The 17115-nt window shown below is 37.0% G+C and overlaps 1 protein-coding gene across 9 annotated transcripts in view; it reads left to right on the forward strand.

Annotated features, from left to right (window-relative positions):
• Nucleotides 1-17115, forward strand: part of PLD5 (phospholipase D family member 5) — a 176173-nt gene that overhangs the window by 100767 nt on the left and 58291 nt on the right. For 8 of the 9 annotated variants that reach the window (XM_064708840.1, XM_064708839.1, XM_064708844.1 and 5 more), the window contains 2 exons: nucleotides 7418-7586; nucleotides 15595-15709. In XM_064708840.1, the coding sequence (XP_064564910.1) occupies nucleotides 7418-7586; nucleotides 15595-15709 (284 nt within the window). Of the gene's footprint in view, nucleotides 1-7417; nucleotides 7587-15594; nucleotides 15710-17115 lie in introns of those variants that run through there. The other variant, XM_064708847.1, reaches the window with a different exon arrangement.

Raw genomic sequence — 17115 nt, forward strand, 5'->3', positions numbered from 1 at the left:
GTGTCAACATTTAGAGAGCAAGGGGCAGTTGGTAAGGATTATTTTGGTATGCACCTGGATATGTAAAAGTGTAGGAAAAAGATAAGTATTGAGTGGACTGTTCTACATAATTCACAAGAAGTCCTAAGTCTGCACAAACCATATGAAAAGTCCTAAGGCTACTTAAGGCTCTGTTGTACTTTATTTATATGTTTTTTTGAACTGAGGCAAGTATCAGTCATGTCAGTAAAATAAATGAAGGCCTTTAATGTTTGCTATTCATTCTTGCTTGAGCTCCTTTTTCATTTGATACTGTATATGACTGCTATCTTGGTTGCAGTATTATGATTTTGGCAGGCTAGATCAGCTAAGGTTCAGATTTGCTTTGACTCCAGGGAAATACTGTCCCCAGTAGGGTGAAGTGACATTGTGAAACATCTGGTCAATTCTTTCCCTCTTTTGCACGCAGTTTTGCCTTTGGGAACTGAAAGCTGCATCTGAAATGCAACTGTGAAATCTTCATTTTATCACCTAAAATGTGTTTAATTAGAAACCATTCACAGGTTTTTAAACCTTAGATGACTGGTGAATTTGTATAGTGGATCTTTCTTTTAAAACTTTTGTGCTTACGGTGTGTTACAACACAGCTACTGTGTTATTCATCACAGAAGGATTTTATTATTGGTGCATTCTTCTGAAGATGATGGTATCAGAGGGAGGGTATCATCCTTTTTGCACATCCATGGGACAATCCAAAGAGAAAAGGTGTTCCAGGAGTGCTTCTAGTTATTTGTTCTGTAGAGCTACAGAATTGAATCTAATCTTTAAGTGGTAAAAACCAATATTGTTCCACTGACATAAGTGCTGACTGAAAATCTTATTTTCTATATTGTATCAAGCGAGAATGCGGGACATGAAATCCGCCAGGATTAATGGATGTGCTGTGCGTGTCCACATGCTGTATTTGTCTTCCAGACATCGTGATGAGTGGGCACAAAAACAATTATGTGGGCACAGCAGTAACAGAGTGATCTTCAAGTTGATTACAAACAATATAAAAAGGCCTAAGTGGTGAGAAGTTAAAATATGATTTGAAATACAGTTATCATACTTCAGTTGCTTCTGTGGACCAGTAAGAAAAGAAAGAAGCTAAGTGCAAAGAAGAGGCAGCTGTAGAAGGGGAAAGTATAACATCTAATTACAGGAATTAACTGGTGTGCTTAGGCTGGACTTCAGTGAATACTTGAAGTTGGCAAGGCTTTTTATTCTCACTCTTGTGCCACAGCCACTTTCTGCAGCTGCATGTTTAAGAGGATCAAGCCTGTGACTTCTGAGTCCAGTCACTTTTGTGGTGTAAGGTGCTGGGACCCTTTCTTATGTCAGGGTGCCCTGGTGCCACACTAGCCCACGGGAGCAGTGGGTGAGGAGTCACTGACTGGTTCCTGTGACAGAGAGCAGAAACCCAGAAGCTGTGTGTCCTCTTTGGCTTGAGGCAGCAGAGCCTTTCAATTTAAACATCACTCTAGTCTGCTCTACCACATACTTGGAAGAGTTCAAATGAAACTTTTCACCTGGCATGTCTGCAGAAAAATATACTTAATGTAATATCATAAACCTGAATTTATCATCATTCACCTCAGATCTAATTCAAAGAATAATCTTGAACCAAGCATTCATCATCCCAAGATTTTATCTCTGGACATCAAGGTCTTCATGACTAAAATTCAAAAAGCAGACAACTAAATGCCATCAAAGAGTTTTCATAGTGTGCATGTGCTCAGGCACTGCACACATACAAACATGCACAAACACACACACACACGTGCCTCACCAGTTGAGACTGTCAGTGTCAGAGGACTGTTGCAGAACTTGTAATTTGTTCTCATTTGCTAATAGTCCAGGTGCTTTTGAGCACTGAGCTTGAGCTCACAGCCCATTGTACATTCTATCTTAGCAGCTTTGCATTTCACTTTTAGCTCTGGTGTTCTGTCTTGAATTCCTTATAATGGGTCAAGCATGTTTTATTTAAAATTGAAATTCATAGCATAAGTATGTGATAGCACATTTTGTAACTTCCCATACTGGAATAATTAGATCTAATTAATTACAAAGTAAATATTGCATGCAATGCACAGTTTGATTTTACTTTACTGCATATACCATGTAATTATCCAAATATACTGGATACCTTTATGCTTCAGTTCTGATCTCAAAGCAGACTTATTGCACTTGATCTTCCAAATCATTACCACTTTAAGTCTTTAAGTAGAGTATCCAAATACAGTTGTGCTATACTCTTCCTATTTTTTTCAGATATTTTCTCTGTGAACCCAGAAAACAGTGTTTGTTTCACATGTTTTTGAAATTGTAACTGTACCTTGTGTAGAAGGGCATTTCTTAATCTCTCAGAATCAAGAGCTAGAGCTGTGGTTGGGAGAGAAGGTGATCTTAGCCAGGATGACAGCTAATGATTAAATCTGAGGGGGAAGAGTGGTAGAAGGGATGAAGAGTGGTAGAAATGATGAAGAAGGATGTGGAGTGTTTGAAAGAGACATGATTAAAGCTTTAATTGAAAAAGAGAAAGATGGTAGGTTTGCAATAAACATTAAGATTCTGGTGTTATAAGTGGAACTGGAACTCTGTGAGTAGATGTGGTCCTTCAGGCCAGAGGATGGTGATTCCAGAGCTTCTGGGTTAAGAAAGAAAGAATAAGGGGTCACAAGAGGGTATCTTTGAATAGGACTATAGTGTAGGGGCAGAATTCACACACCTTTCTCAATTATCTTCTCTTTTTTTTTTTTGTCTCCCTTGTCTGAAATAGAGCAGCCTTATGTCAAAGCCTTTTTTCATCTTTTCTTTCTTTATTGCCTCATACAAATCATTGCAGTGTTTCCTTACCAAGTTTCTTCCCTTTAGTGGTTAGTAAATTCAGATGTAGAGATGCTTGAGTGCATATGACCTGGGTTTTCTTTAGTGGATGACTGTGGATTGAGATAAACCAGAATGAGTAATGTTCCAGAGTTTGTTGTTTTAATATGGTGTGAACCATAAAAAAATATTTCATTTATACTAGTGAATTTTCAGAGCTAAATTTTCTGACAGGGCTATAAATTTCTGTGAATAGCCCCAGATTTTTTCAAGAGACAGACATATATTTTCACTGTCCTAGCTCTCTCTACTTTAATTAACCCATATGCTAAATTAAGAACCCTTGTTTCCTTCTGAGGAGCAAATTGGTGTGACATCAGTAACAAACCTTCTTGCTTTCTGACCAAAGAACTGTCAAAGATGAACAAGAATCCTTAACCAAGTATAGAATTCACTTGGAATTGCTAAATGCAAGCCATAGCTGAGCTCAGAAGAGTCTTATTATTGAGGTCATGGTCTGTTCTGTGGTAGGCATTAAATACCATTCTATTGCCCCATTTCTGTAAGCTGAGAGGAGCTTGGATCTCTCTCTGACCCTTGTCTCTCTGTCCAGCTTCACAGAAATTGGGTAACATTCTCAGCCTGTGTGAGGTAGTTTTGAGGATATTCAGCTGTAAAACTGAAGACACAAGCCTATGTTGGCATTGCCAGATGAAATAGAGCATCAGGGAATCAGAGAGGGAAAGGAGATCTTCATTCAGCAGGTGTAAGGTTATATGCTAATGATTTTGAGGATAGCAGAAATCTGTTTTAATCACCATGGTACATTTGTGTTTTGCTTCGTTAATATGCCATTTTTGCAATAAATTATGTCACTATGTCTAACTTTCCTCAAGGTCTGTGAGTGACCTTCTCTCCTGGAAGTTTTTGTAATACCACATTTGAAGAACCTCTTTGTGGGTCATATTGGAACAAAACTGAAAGCTAAATTTAGCTTTTATTGATGGGATTGGGGCTTGCAAACTCAAATTTTTGCACAGAAGTTTTACTGAAACTCATCTTGACTAAGCACTGGAACTTTGCTATTGTGCCAAACAAAAGGAGAATATTATAAAGGCAAAATCACTTAGTATAAAATCTTGCTGCTTGGCTTTTTTGTATTACTTCTGAGCTTGGTATTGGGTTTTAATATTGGAAGTTTATGGCAGAATCAATTCATTATTAAAGAGAAATCTACACTCTGAAAAGAATACTTTAACTAGTGCCCTAGCTAGATAAAATGTCTTTTTCTTTTTTTTTTCTTTCATTTTTGCTAAAGAATGCAAAGTAGAATCATAGAATATGATCAGTTGGAAAGGCCCCATCAGGAACATTGAGTCCAGCTCCTGGCTCTGCACAGGACATCCCAGGAATCGCATAATGTTCCTGAGAACATTGTTCAAACCCTTCTCGGACTCAGGCTTGGTGCTGTGACCATTTCCCTGCACTTGCTATTTGGTAAAACATAAGAGTAGGAAAAATATTACCAGATAGTGTCTGTTCTGAATAGCAGTTTTGTTAACTGGAATGCATTTGGCATCTAATGGACAACCAAACTCAAATTATACGATAGCAGAGCTGTGCAGTCATTTGTGTTATTTAGTGCTGGTCTCATAGCCTAGTGAATGCTACGCAGATTTAGAAGTTGGGAGATGTTCTCCCAGTGAAGAGCAAGTTTATTTCAATAGTCAGGACAAATTTCCTTGCCAAGAGGCACCTTGTCCTTGGCAAGGGTCCTTTTAGGAGGAGTTGAATTCTTTATTGCCCAGTAAATTTTCCTTGCTACTTTCTTTGAAAAAGTAAAAAGTTTTAGCCCATGAGGAAGAGCCAAACTTTTACGAATATCTTGATGGTGTCTGTAATAAAATGTATGTGAACAGCAATGGCCCACAACTCTTCCTTCATTATAGCTTAATGCACACCTAAATAATGTGAAGTCAGAAATAAACATGTATGTGTTTGGCTGGGTCAGGTCTGTAATCTCAGATATGATGAGTTTTTGGTTTGAAGATATTGGAAATATGCAAAAACCTGACTGGATAATGTCCTGATCGACCTGCTGGCATTGGCCCTCCTTTGACAAGGACATGACCTCCGGATCATCTTAGCCCTTCTGAGGCAGGGTTAGGTTTTGGGGGGCTCTCAACTTGCCAGAGAAAGAGACAGGAGAAGTGAAAGTCAAGCTGCTGTTTTCCAGTGAGACACAAGTTCAGTTCAGCCTGTAGGAAACACTACTTAAAACCACTGGAAGTGACTGTGACAGATTCAGTCCTATCAGTTGTTTTGTGGGCTCCTGTGTAATTGATTTGTGTGGGTTCCACTAGAAAATGCTGTGTATGTCAGGCAATATTCTAATGTTGGGAAACTTTGGTCACTACTTGTTCAAGGGAGTGATGCACACTTTTAAATTCTAGCTAAATCAGAAGTGCATTTGACATAATTTTTTAAAATTATTTGGTATTAATAATGTATTTGAGGCATATTCAGAATAACTCTTTACTGTATCTAGATGTGATTGAGTTGGGGATGGAAGATTTCAGAAAGAGGTGCATTCATTTCTGATGTTTGCAACTGGATTATGAGGGTGGTTTCATGTCCTTGTAGTGTCAGCTTCAATTTCTTGCTCTTTGAAGGTGGCCATCCTACAACTGTCCATAAAGAAGTTCCAGAAACATGAGCATGCTAAGAGCTGCGATATGATTTGTAATTCCAACTATTAAAAAAGAACAAGCCAGGCTTTCAAGGGATCTGACCAAAGTTTTATGATGTTCTATAACAGGATTTTTGGCAGAAGTTAGCCTAGACCTAAGGTGTTAGAGTAAAATAGTTTATTTTTAATTGTTTTAAAAAGGGCACTTAATTTTTAGAGCACTAGTTATTTCAGAAGGTTTGTAAACAAGGTAGGTGGAATGTTTTAGAATAAAATATTCTTTAAAGACATTTAAAAATCTAGTTGTGTTTTTTAACATTTTCCAGCTTGTTTGCTGATTTCCAACTCCATTACTGCAATGTAGCTAAGTTAAATGTTAATAAATGGAATAGTGTGTTCAAAGTAAGTTGTGGAGAGTGTCATTGGTAATTGCAGCTTAGTGATACCTACGTTGTTGTCAGATTTTGAGGGGTAGGAGAACATACAGGAGGAGCTGTGTCTGTTCTGGTTTGGAATTTTTTGGGTCTGGGATTTTTTGCCAGGCCAGGAAATTGAGTGTGATAATGACCATGGGTTTGTTTTATCACAATTCTTGCTGGGTTTTCTTAACATTGCTTCAGAGTATCAATCTTCAGTCTTTTAATGGGTTCACTTTACAAATGTGCTTGATATTTTGAAATAGCTCTAAAAGTTTCCATGTGAACACTCTAGGATGAGCTGAATTAATAGTATATACTGCACTAATCTGAGAGTCAAAATATGTACAAATCTTTTTTACCCTGGAATTTTGTAATAATGATTTACTTAAAGTTTACAAATTATATTCATATTACTGGAGTTGATAATTAACACTATTGACAAGTACAAAACCAGTGTGGAAATGCTTGCTGTACTTGTATACAAGAGAGGAGTGTTCTCTGAGTTCCTATTACAGCTTTCCTACATCTGGTTTGTATCATTCACAGTAGAAGTGGCAGATGTTGGAGGCATTTATATGAAAATTTATTCTCTTTACCTAAAGACAGAATTGAAGAACTTGTTTGACTTTATTTAATTTTAAAATTTCTCTACTGAGTATAGAAAGAAGCTTTACCTTCTGCCATTTAAGGAAATCTACAAGTGAGGTGCTGAATGAAACTCATCATTTCATTCTCCTGAAGCAGAGGAGCATGTTTTGAGCTGTTTGCTACAATGCTTGTTTGGCTTCCTGGGTGTGATTGTATCCATATGAATTTGTGTACTCTAATTTGAAAATGTTTTGAATACTGTAGACAGTAAGATCAAAGAGCTTTCCAAAAAGAGCAAGAAACTAAAAGGTCATAATTCTTTTTTTAACCACTGGGTCCCAGTTAGAGCCTTACACAGGTAAACAAAAGCAGAAAAATTGGGTAGTTTAGAGCAGTTGGAAAGGGAGAATTCATATTTAGAGATGTCCATGTAATAAAATGTCAGCTGTAAAAGCAGACCTAAGAGAATGCCAGGGAGTGTCCATCTTGTCAAATTCCTTAGAGAGAAGAAAATATATTCAGAGATAAGAGTGGCAAAGTAAGAGGAGATGGTTTCATTCATCCCATGCTCACCTTAAGGACTGGTTCCCACTTACTACCTTTTCCCTGTGTAAGCTAATTCTGCAGAGCTTTGAAAGCTTGATTGGCTTTGCTGCATTCGCAGTAGGTCACTTCTACATTTCATTGTTCTGGGAGGTGTGGAGCATGACAGTCAGATGCTTCAGAGAGAGTTACAGGGTGGCAAACTGCTGAGAGCCTCTGGGAGCAGATGTTGAACCCCAGGCCCAAAATCTGAAGTTCTTTACAATTTGGAGCCTTCTAATAAAGAAAAGTGCTTTTGTTAAGTGGTTATTTTTTCCTTATCTATTCTCAGGGTTGCTCTCGTGGAAAATATTCCTGAAGGGATCAACTATTCAGACAGTGCACCATCCCATTTGTCTCTTTTCCAAGGCTGGATGAATTTGCTTAATATGGCTGAAAAGTCTGTTGACATAGTGTCTTCCCAGTGGGACCTCAATCACAGTCATCCATCAGCATGCCAGGTATGTTCTAGCCTAACAAAAGAGTGGGACCTTAACAGTCTGTTCTTGTTGTCAAACTTAATTTTACAGAACTAAAACCCTTCCCTGTAGCAGAACTATTTGTTTGGGTAGTCTAAAAATAATTTTCTTATGGGGATTTTCCTGCCAATACAAAATTTCTAAGAGCAGTGATGTGCTTGGACAAGATAACGTTCAACATACGCTTACAGCACTTCCATCTTAGGAGAGAAAGACATTGTGTAACCTTAAGAAAGCTGTCAAGTTGTATCTATATTAGCACATCTACCTATTTGATAATATTCATACGTCTATACAATTATTTTCTATTTGGTGCTACTGATTAAATAAAATGCAAACAATGTGAATTAATTCTCCAGACAGATGGGTAGAATTACACTTACAATGAACAATATCGTATCAGATGATTCATAGCTTTTTGAAAGTAGTCTTGGGAGGGAGCAGTGTTCAAGATTTCTGCAATTAAAACAGCATGACAAATCATAAATCACAGTGAATAAGGCAGACATGCATTGCAGTGATGCTGTGCCAGCAAACACTTCATTCTTGAGAGCAATCCTCTTAGAAATATGGTCAGGAAAGGTTTCCATTTAGCATCATTTGTGAAACTAAGATATCAAAGAAGGGATAGGCTGAGAGTATCTCCTCTTTTCCCCTGGATAGATGGTTTGCTGAAAGGAGCCACTCAGCTGACATGAAATGGTGCTAAAATGACAGCCAGGTAACTGTAATGAAACAACTCTGTTATACCATGGCATAAACTCTTTGCTTTCCTTTCTAGTTCTGTTGATGTGGTGCAGTGAAAAATGCCTTTTGGTAGATGATAGGCAAATCCTGGTATTCTGACCAACTATATTCTGCTTCTTTTGAAATAGACATTAGCCCAGTTGAGCAGCATACATTAACTTTTCTTCAGAAAAAGTTTGCTGCATGTCCATTTAGAGTACTGAAAATATAAGATGAGCAGATGAATAGAAAATGTAATGTAAATCCTACATTTCAGAATGCTTATAAATATTGGAATGTGATTTGTGAATAAATTTATGTGGAATATCAAAATATTGACTTTTTCACAATGTAATTGTGCAGCTAAGCTTTATTTAAATGTATTGCCTAAGTAGCTTCAACTCCATGTACTGTCATTCAAGCAGATGAATTCAAGGAGATAAGGCCTTAGATGTTTCTAGGATGTGCATGAATTGATATGTGCATGAATCTTTCAAAAATATTTTGTCTGAAAAAATTCAGCATGTCATTTGCTTCAAAACTGGCAGAGCCTAACAAATCCCAAACAGAGGATATAAAATAGCAAAATTGAAATTGGGATTCCAGTAGTTAAGCATCAAATCCATTCCCTTTTCCACATTCGCATTGCAAAGTAGAAGCTGTAAGATACCATTCAGCAGGGAAAGGAAGGAGAGAAATCTAAGAAGTGGATTTGGTCTTTTGGTCTTTTGTCCTCAAATGCACAGTTAAAGCCAGAAAAATGAAACATTTTTCATAATACTCTATTCTAGCTATCTTTTTCTGCCTGCTAGTAGTCTTACAAAAATGAGTAATTACTTCTGTTTAAAGGCTATTAATATTCCAGTCATTTTCCCATTTGTACAGCAGCGTGGGCTGAACAGCTGATAGATCTTTCTGTCAAGCTTGTCTATTCATGCTAAAACACTATATTGTTATTGGCCAGTCTGATTGCTAAAAAATTGCCAAGAGGCAATGTTTCTTAGCAGACTGCTGTCCCAGAGAATGTACACAAAGCTCACTCTGTGAAAAGGAAGGGAGAAAACTTGTATCATTACATCTGCTTTCTCCACTCAATGAAGTAGAAGTGAAATTTCAGAAAAGTTTCAATAACTATAATCTAGTAATTGTTTGAAGAATAACTCCAGTGCCCTCAAGTCTTTACAATTTGAGTTTGGGGAAATTTGCCCAGCATAGCAGAAGCATTATGAAAGGTAAGGGGATGAGATACAAAACTCCCAGGTAGTAGAGTGCTTAGTGAATTAGTTCTAGTTGTTCCTTGAATGAGTCTTTTTTTTTAGAAATTAAGGACATAACCATTTTCCATATGGATCCACATCCTGCTATATAATTAGCAATTTCCATTTTATGAATATTCAAGTCATACTGGAGAGCAAGGTTCTCCACAAGAGCACTTGAACAGACATGGGTTTTTGAAGGAGAAAAGCAGAGTTGGATAGATTACTTTTTCTCAGTTAGTTACAAGGTTTAATTACATTCTCCATATACATCTGTGTATTCCCATGCATAGATGAATGAGTACATGTACACACACATATTAGCAATATACATATTGAAGAAAAATACAGCAGGAAATTCTGCAACTTTGAATGCACACATACATATATATGCCAATATATGTGTCATCTTTATGTATACATATTGTCTGTCTTGTCCAAATGTATACTGGATATACATTTGCATATATAAAATTGCAGAACTTCCTGCTGTATTTTTCTGTATTTTTGTTTGTGGGTATATTACCTGGTGTCCTTGACTCTTGCTTGTCTGTGTTTTTTTGTTATAAATCTAAATAAACATTCATTGCCAACTGAGCTGTCCAGGTCACAACAGCCGCGCTCAGTCATCTGAGATGATGAGTTTTGCTAAATTGGATTCTCTAAAGACAGACACATGATGAGACAGTGTTTCTGTTCTACAACAGATAAAGCAGTCAAATAAACAAATATTTGCTTGGCAAAATTGTGAGTTCTCTCTAGGCTGCTTTTTTCATTCAGAAGAAATCCACATATTTTGGTGAGTTTGTATTGTAATATGTGTGTTTTCAAATAGCAGGGTAGTTGTCATGTAGCAGTACTGAGGTTTTCTTGCAATGTAGGTATGTGGCTCTTCCTGTGGTAATCTATGTTTAGAGATAGTAGAGGAAAATGGAGACATTTTTTTTTTAGGATGGCTTTTGATTCATTTTCAATGCCAAGAGAGAGGTGAATACAAGATCATGCCAGTTCACAGTTTTCGCAGTTCATTTCCTCTGGGTCGTCTTATGTTTTGAAACTTCAATTTAGAATGACCTTTTAGATTTCCAGCAAGTCCTTCACAAACTTCAGTTTGTTATTCACAAATCAGAATCAATGCCATCATGGCTTATTGGTATTGCCATGAGTATGACACAGTTGGCCCTGGATGGATATTTGGATAAACATAAGATGATCAGGGGTAGATCTGCATCTGATTTTTACAAGTATCACATAAAAAATAGATGCTTCTGATTTTATTCACCAACCTACTGTGCATCTCCCATATGGCTTGGTGGGAGAAGTCCCCCCATCCATCTGATACTCTGTCTCATGTAAGGCAGCTGTCCAGCTTTGTAATGAATCTCTGGTGAGAAGTCATGAGTCACTCGCACATGCATTGCCCAAGGAGCTTAAGTGATTTGTTCGGTAGAACAAATGTTAGTGCAAGGGCTTAAGTTCCCTTCCTTGAAAATGATTTAAAAATGCAAATAAATACAAAGAGATATCTCCCAGTCTAGCAGCTCCCAGTGGAAATTTGATGGGATCAGCTGTAGAGATCTGTAAGCTTATCTTAACATAAACATCTCTCCTCTTCAGGTGGTGGCATTTCCTGGAACTGACTGAGGCATAGAAAATAAATTCAATGAAAGGAGGGTTTTTAAAATGAAACCATATTCCTTTCCTTTGCATTTGCTGTTTGGTTAGAAGAATTGAGGAAAGCATTTAAGTTCCTTTGTTCTGTATAAAATACCAGCTGTAAAAGTTAGGATTTCTTGATTTATTTGCACTATTGGTTTCTGCCAGCATGTTATGGCTTTTAGTGATGTTTTAGAAATATACCCAGAGGCTTGATTATGGGAAAACTTGGGAAAAAATAGTAGAAATATATACATAAAACCAGAAGAAAAGTCTATGAGATAACCAGGCTTTTTCTGTGGGATTAAAAAGATAAGCATTTTATAAACTGTAGGAATCTATGTTACTGAAGAATACAGTAATGCAATTTGAGAGTCGTTCAGGAAATGCAGCATTTTCATATTTGTATCTCTCCATTTTCTTTCTAATGAGGAACCTATGGTGTCAGAGACAGGAGCAGACAAGGGAAATCAGCCGGACTACAGTCAGCCTGTCTACAGTCTGCCAATAAATTGCTTTGGGGGAAATTTCAGGACCTTTTGGTATTGACAACTTTGGGGTTATTTTAATTCACCAGTTTTCTGTGGCAGGTACAGTTGGGATTGATGTTTGAGATTAATGTTGGTTTAAAGCCACCATGCAAAAGTAAATTTTTTCACGTGATAAATGCTTACTCCATTCTATAAATGAAAATTCTATAAATTTATCACATTTTCATGTGATAAATGCTTACCACATTACTATTTTGTCATTTTTGATGTTTTTCAAACAACTCAGTGAAAAGTGTAAGAGAATATTTTATCAGGATAAGCAGACTTCTGGTGGTATTGTTTGTTAAAATGCAGATTTTGCTATAAGGTAGCCACAGTTTCATAGCACTTGGCTGCTCCTATTTCTCAGTGCTCACAAGCTGGGTATATAGCAATGCTTCTGATCACTGTCACGTAGTGGTGCAGCAGCCTGGTATTGTCTCACAAAGGGAATGTGGTCTGAATGACAGCATAAGGGTTTGTATTCAACAGAAGCATTTCAAATGCTCTGACAGCAGTAACAAAACATTTCAGACCTTCTGTCCTATCTTTTTTCCTTTTCATAGAACAAACCAGTAAAATTGCAAGTAAACATGTCAGAAAGTGTAGAAACTGAGTTTCAAATTAATATTAATGGAGAAGAAGTCTAGGTTCTTCAGCAGTGTGGTAAGAATTTCTAGTAACCCTATTTAGTGGAGTATGTACTTGCTTTTAAAAGCAAGTTTTAAATTTTTCATAGTTTGGTTCATCAAGCTTAAGCCTTGGGGGTATGAATGCCTGCTGAGGGATGATGCAGTGACAGGTGAGACAAAGGGAATTCTTTCCAATTTTGTCACTGGTGGTGGTTTTTATGTACCTGTATAAACACAAGTATTTGTGGTGAGTGCGCTCATAGTTTTAACCATCACTACTTAGAGATGTTGAATCAATCTGGGGTTTTACCATTCATAAACATTATTGGAAAAAAAAAAGCCATAATTGAATAGCTTGTGGTGTCCCTGATGGGAAAACAGATGCATTTTCAGAGGAGATGGTTTCATTGGAATGCAGGGCTGCACTCCAAGCAATCTATGAATCCATAGGATGGGCTGTTCAGCAGGCAGCACGGCCTGTAGGAGACAGCTGTGTTGCTTACATCAGGGAAAACTCAGGAGGTGCTGCCAGATTCTTTTTTGTCCAAGCTGCAATTAATACAGAAAGTCCAGGCTTGTTTATCAAAGCTTTTATAAATCATGCGTGAATGTAATCTCCTGCAGGTAGAAGTGACAATAATATCCAAAAATAACTACTGTATTTCCCTATATAAAATTAGGATCCATCCCCTGAAGCAATTCATTTAATCAGTTTTAGATATTAACTTTCTAAACATTTCTTTGTCAAAACAGTTAACCCATTAATTTGTTTTGACAATGATAATAATTTTCCGACAAATTTATGAATGCATTTTCCATGTTTATTTCTGTATGCCAGAGTTTTCTGCTGTTCTTGTAGACAAAATCAGTTTTTACAGATAACCTAGACAAAAACAGTGTTTATCAGTCTACTTAGTAAATGGAATCAACACAGAGAACCTGAGTAGCTTTTTCTACTTACATTTCTATTAGTTAATATGCATAATGCAAACCTTTTAATCCTTGAATTTCCCAGCTGACTTTTGCAAAGATGTAGCTAATGAAAACCAGAAGTGCTGAACCCATATGAAGCATATCCAAAGGCTGGCTGAGCTCTGGCATGCCAGGAGCCTGATGCTTGGGGGTAGCTGGGGGATGGGGCAAAGCAAGGGTTGGAAATTCAGCAGACAGCAGGACAGCCATGGCTGGTCCCAGATTTGATTAGAGTCTAGACAGTAGCACTTGCATGAGAAACCCTCTTGGAGGGAGGAGGGCACTCAGGAACACCAGTCAGTGCCCCTCTGCTCCCCCAGAACCATGCTGGAGCAGCTGCATAACTCTGTATGGAGCGTCCATCTCCTCCACAGTCTTATCTCATTAATTCTTAAATTCTCTCTAACATCTGCGCTTCTTCTTAAAAAGACCAAACATAATCTCTGGTGTAATAATTAAGGATTTTTTTTAGCTTAATGAGATATGTGAGGGAAAGTCACTCCTTAAACTTACAGAGCAACTCAGGACTCTTGGGTGTGTGAGTTGAAATCATGGATGGTATTTTTTACATATGGAAGCACCTGGCAACCTTGAGAAATGCTGAATCTGAGTAAAAGAAGCATTTGGAGCTTCATGCAAAGAATGTTTTTGTTTTTCTGTTCTGTTAGCTATTCTTTAATGCTTTCACTATAGAAGCATTGTGTTCACTGAAAAGTTCTTGTGAGCCCTGGGATGAGCCGGGAGCTGTACTATGGATTTGAGTGAGCAAGCAGGCATACATCACAAAAGTAAAACAAACAGTAGTTCTGTTTCCATTGCAGCTTCTGCCTGATTGGTATTTTTGAGAAAGCTATATTTTAGGGGGATGGGTATTTTTATTTTGCCACATATATTCAAAATAAGTGAACATTAGAAAATAGGTCTGTACTTTAGAGAGGGGAAGCACTACTTTCTGTGACTGTGTAATGCTTAAAGCCCATCAAGGCTCAAAGTATCAATCTGTCTAGGCAATTACAGGGCAAATTTCTAGGCTTTCCACTCTCTGCTACTAATGGGTTTTTAGAGTGTTGGGAGGGCTTTTGTCAGAGGTTTTGTTGGTTCATCCTGCATCATATTATATCAACCTGAACTGCTCTTGGTTTGCTCATTTTTGTTGAATGGAAGGATCATTTTAAGATTCTTAGTTTGTACAGAGAATTATGTTACATGTTTCTGTGAAGAGCTTTTTCTTCTACCTGTTTGTTTGAAAGTTGATGTATAGCTATTGCTTTTTTGTTTTAGGTTTACCCTAGGACAAACAATGCATTGAATCTAAAGTGAACTGTGTAGGTAGGGCAGGCATTTTGTCAGGTGCATAAGCCCAAAGTCTTTCTGTATTGGGCTGCTAATTGAACATGGTGTCTGCAGTACTAGGTTAGAATAGCACCAAGGAAGTGAGCTCTGGTTGTAGTTGTAGTAAACAACACAGGAGTTTATTCTTCACATGGTCTACTAATGTTTATGTTACTCAATTTTTTTATTTAATTTAAAATATTCAACCTAAAATTTAAACATTTGCAATGCAATCAGAAGTTTTACTTCTTGTTTCTTCCTTCAATATGTAAAAACGTGGTGAATAAAAATTTTATTTTTCATATGAAATTTGTGTTTTGACATGTATCCAGCTCAGTATGGCTTTCCTTTTCTTGTTCTGTGTTAGAGATAGGGTTTAAATAGTAAAAATTTACAGCAGCATAAAAATTAAGTACACATAAAATACCTACAGATAATTATGTTTCATCTTGGTGTAACTCATCTGAAGATGAGCATGCAGCTACTTGGGAATGTGTTGTACTGTGATTAGAACCACTGGAAAAAATATCACTCAATACAGAAAAAATGTAATAAACTGTTTTCCTAGAGAAAGTTAATGTCAAAATGTCCTTATGCAGCATAAAACCCCTGGACACTTCATTTTCTTCCTGACACCTGTCACCTTGTCAATATTGCACAATCTGGGAAAACTAAGAAATCTTATTGGCCTTCAGAACAGTATTTCTCCAAGAAAATGAAATTTGAGGTGCAAAGCTTTAGAGTAGATTTAATCATATCTAGGAACACAGTTACTCAGATGTTGTTTATAATGTTTTTGTTTTAGCGAGCTTTTTTAATTGGTTGATATACAGTTTGATCAATTCTGGGTCTAAAGCCTTCTGCTTTCCTTTAATGTCCTTCCCAGGGTCAGCGTCTTTTTGAAAAGCTGCTGGAACTGGCGTCCCGAAATATTGAGATAAAGCTCGTGAGCGATAAACTGCCCGTGGAATCCAAGGTATTAAACGACTTGAAAGCAAAGGGTAAGACCAAGGTCCTTATGTCGTTCTGCCATTGGCTGCTGCGTGATGTTCCTGCTGTTTAAAATGCAGACTTGGATGGTGCATAAAACGCACACGACTGGTACTGCACTACGACCCTGTAATCCTTCAGCTTTCTCTGGTTCACAGATGTCAGAAGTCTGAAACTGTCACTGTAGCTGATGTGTGCAGGTCCCAAGCGAATAAAAAGGCAGTGCATTAGAGAGGTGTTTAAATTCCCTGTAGCCATTTTAACAGTAGGAAACATAACCTGAGAGTCTGGGCTAATACCTTGTGGGACAAGATACTTTTCCTCTCTCGAGCAACAGCAAAGTAAATTAACAAAACAACACGTGTATGGTACTGATGATCCTGAAGCACTGGAAAATAGACCATTGGTCAAATTTAACCAGCTGACAAGGTTCTTTGTGCTATGTATATTTCTTTGGTCTCTGCTTTCCTGATTGTAGTTTTGAGGCTCAAAACCCCCTATCCACAGTGGGATTGCACATTGACACTGCATGAATGAACTTGCTTTGTGTAAAACTGCGTGGAAAAATAGTAAAGAGAATTCAAGAATTGCTGAAAGAAATTAGTCTCTCTTGGGAGTTCTAGCAATCTCATACACATTTCTCCTCTTAGTTATCTATATCTGATAAAATGATGATTTTAAGGATAAGATCCACTTTTCAAAGATCAAAAAGAATGTATGTGTTTTGATGGTGATCATTTTTGATGAAGATATCTGTATGGATCACAAAGGAAACTCTAAAGCATTTAATTAGGCAAAGGAGTTGTTATGTGTAGTAGCATCCTAACATAACATGACTGTTCATGGTGAAGAATAAAGGGTACCCTCTTTCCACAAAAATCAATCTATATTTGTTTAAATTCCTTGTAATCTGCTCACTGCACAAGTAAAAGAATATTCCTAGTAGAAGTCCTTATCTCTCAGGGAAATTGGCTTTTAATCAAGATTGACATGTTATTTAAATTTAATAGACTTAAAATTCATTAAATAGTTAATAATTATAGATCCTCATAATTTCATAACACTACCTGTTCCAGGGATTTGATGATTTCTGCTACATAACCAAAAGAGATATTGATTCTTTGATAACCAGTAAGAATATATCAAATACTTTGTCAGATATGTGTGGAATGTCTTTTTCTGATATGTTCAAAAGAAATTGGTATTTTAATATCAATGTCAGTGAAATTATCTTTTGAAAAGTTGTTTCTTTTCCATGTGATTCTAATATCCCAAATTCCTATGAGTCAGAGGATAGCAGAGGTAGGCCTGTACATTCATATCGATGTACTGGCAGCAGATATTTTAAGTACCATTTATTAAAAATACCCAATACCAAAAATTATCCCCTTTCAAAAAAAGATGAGGAGAAATTTTT

Source organism: Zonotrichia leucophrys, chromosome 3 (genome assembly GCF_028769735.1).
Source record: "Zonotrichia leucophrys gambelii isolate GWCS_2022_RI chromosome 3, RI_Zleu_2.0, whole genome shotgun sequence".
In the NCBI taxonomy this organism is placed as follows: Eukaryota; Metazoa; Chordata; class Aves; order Passeriformes; family Passerellidae; genus Zonotrichia; species Zonotrichia leucophrys.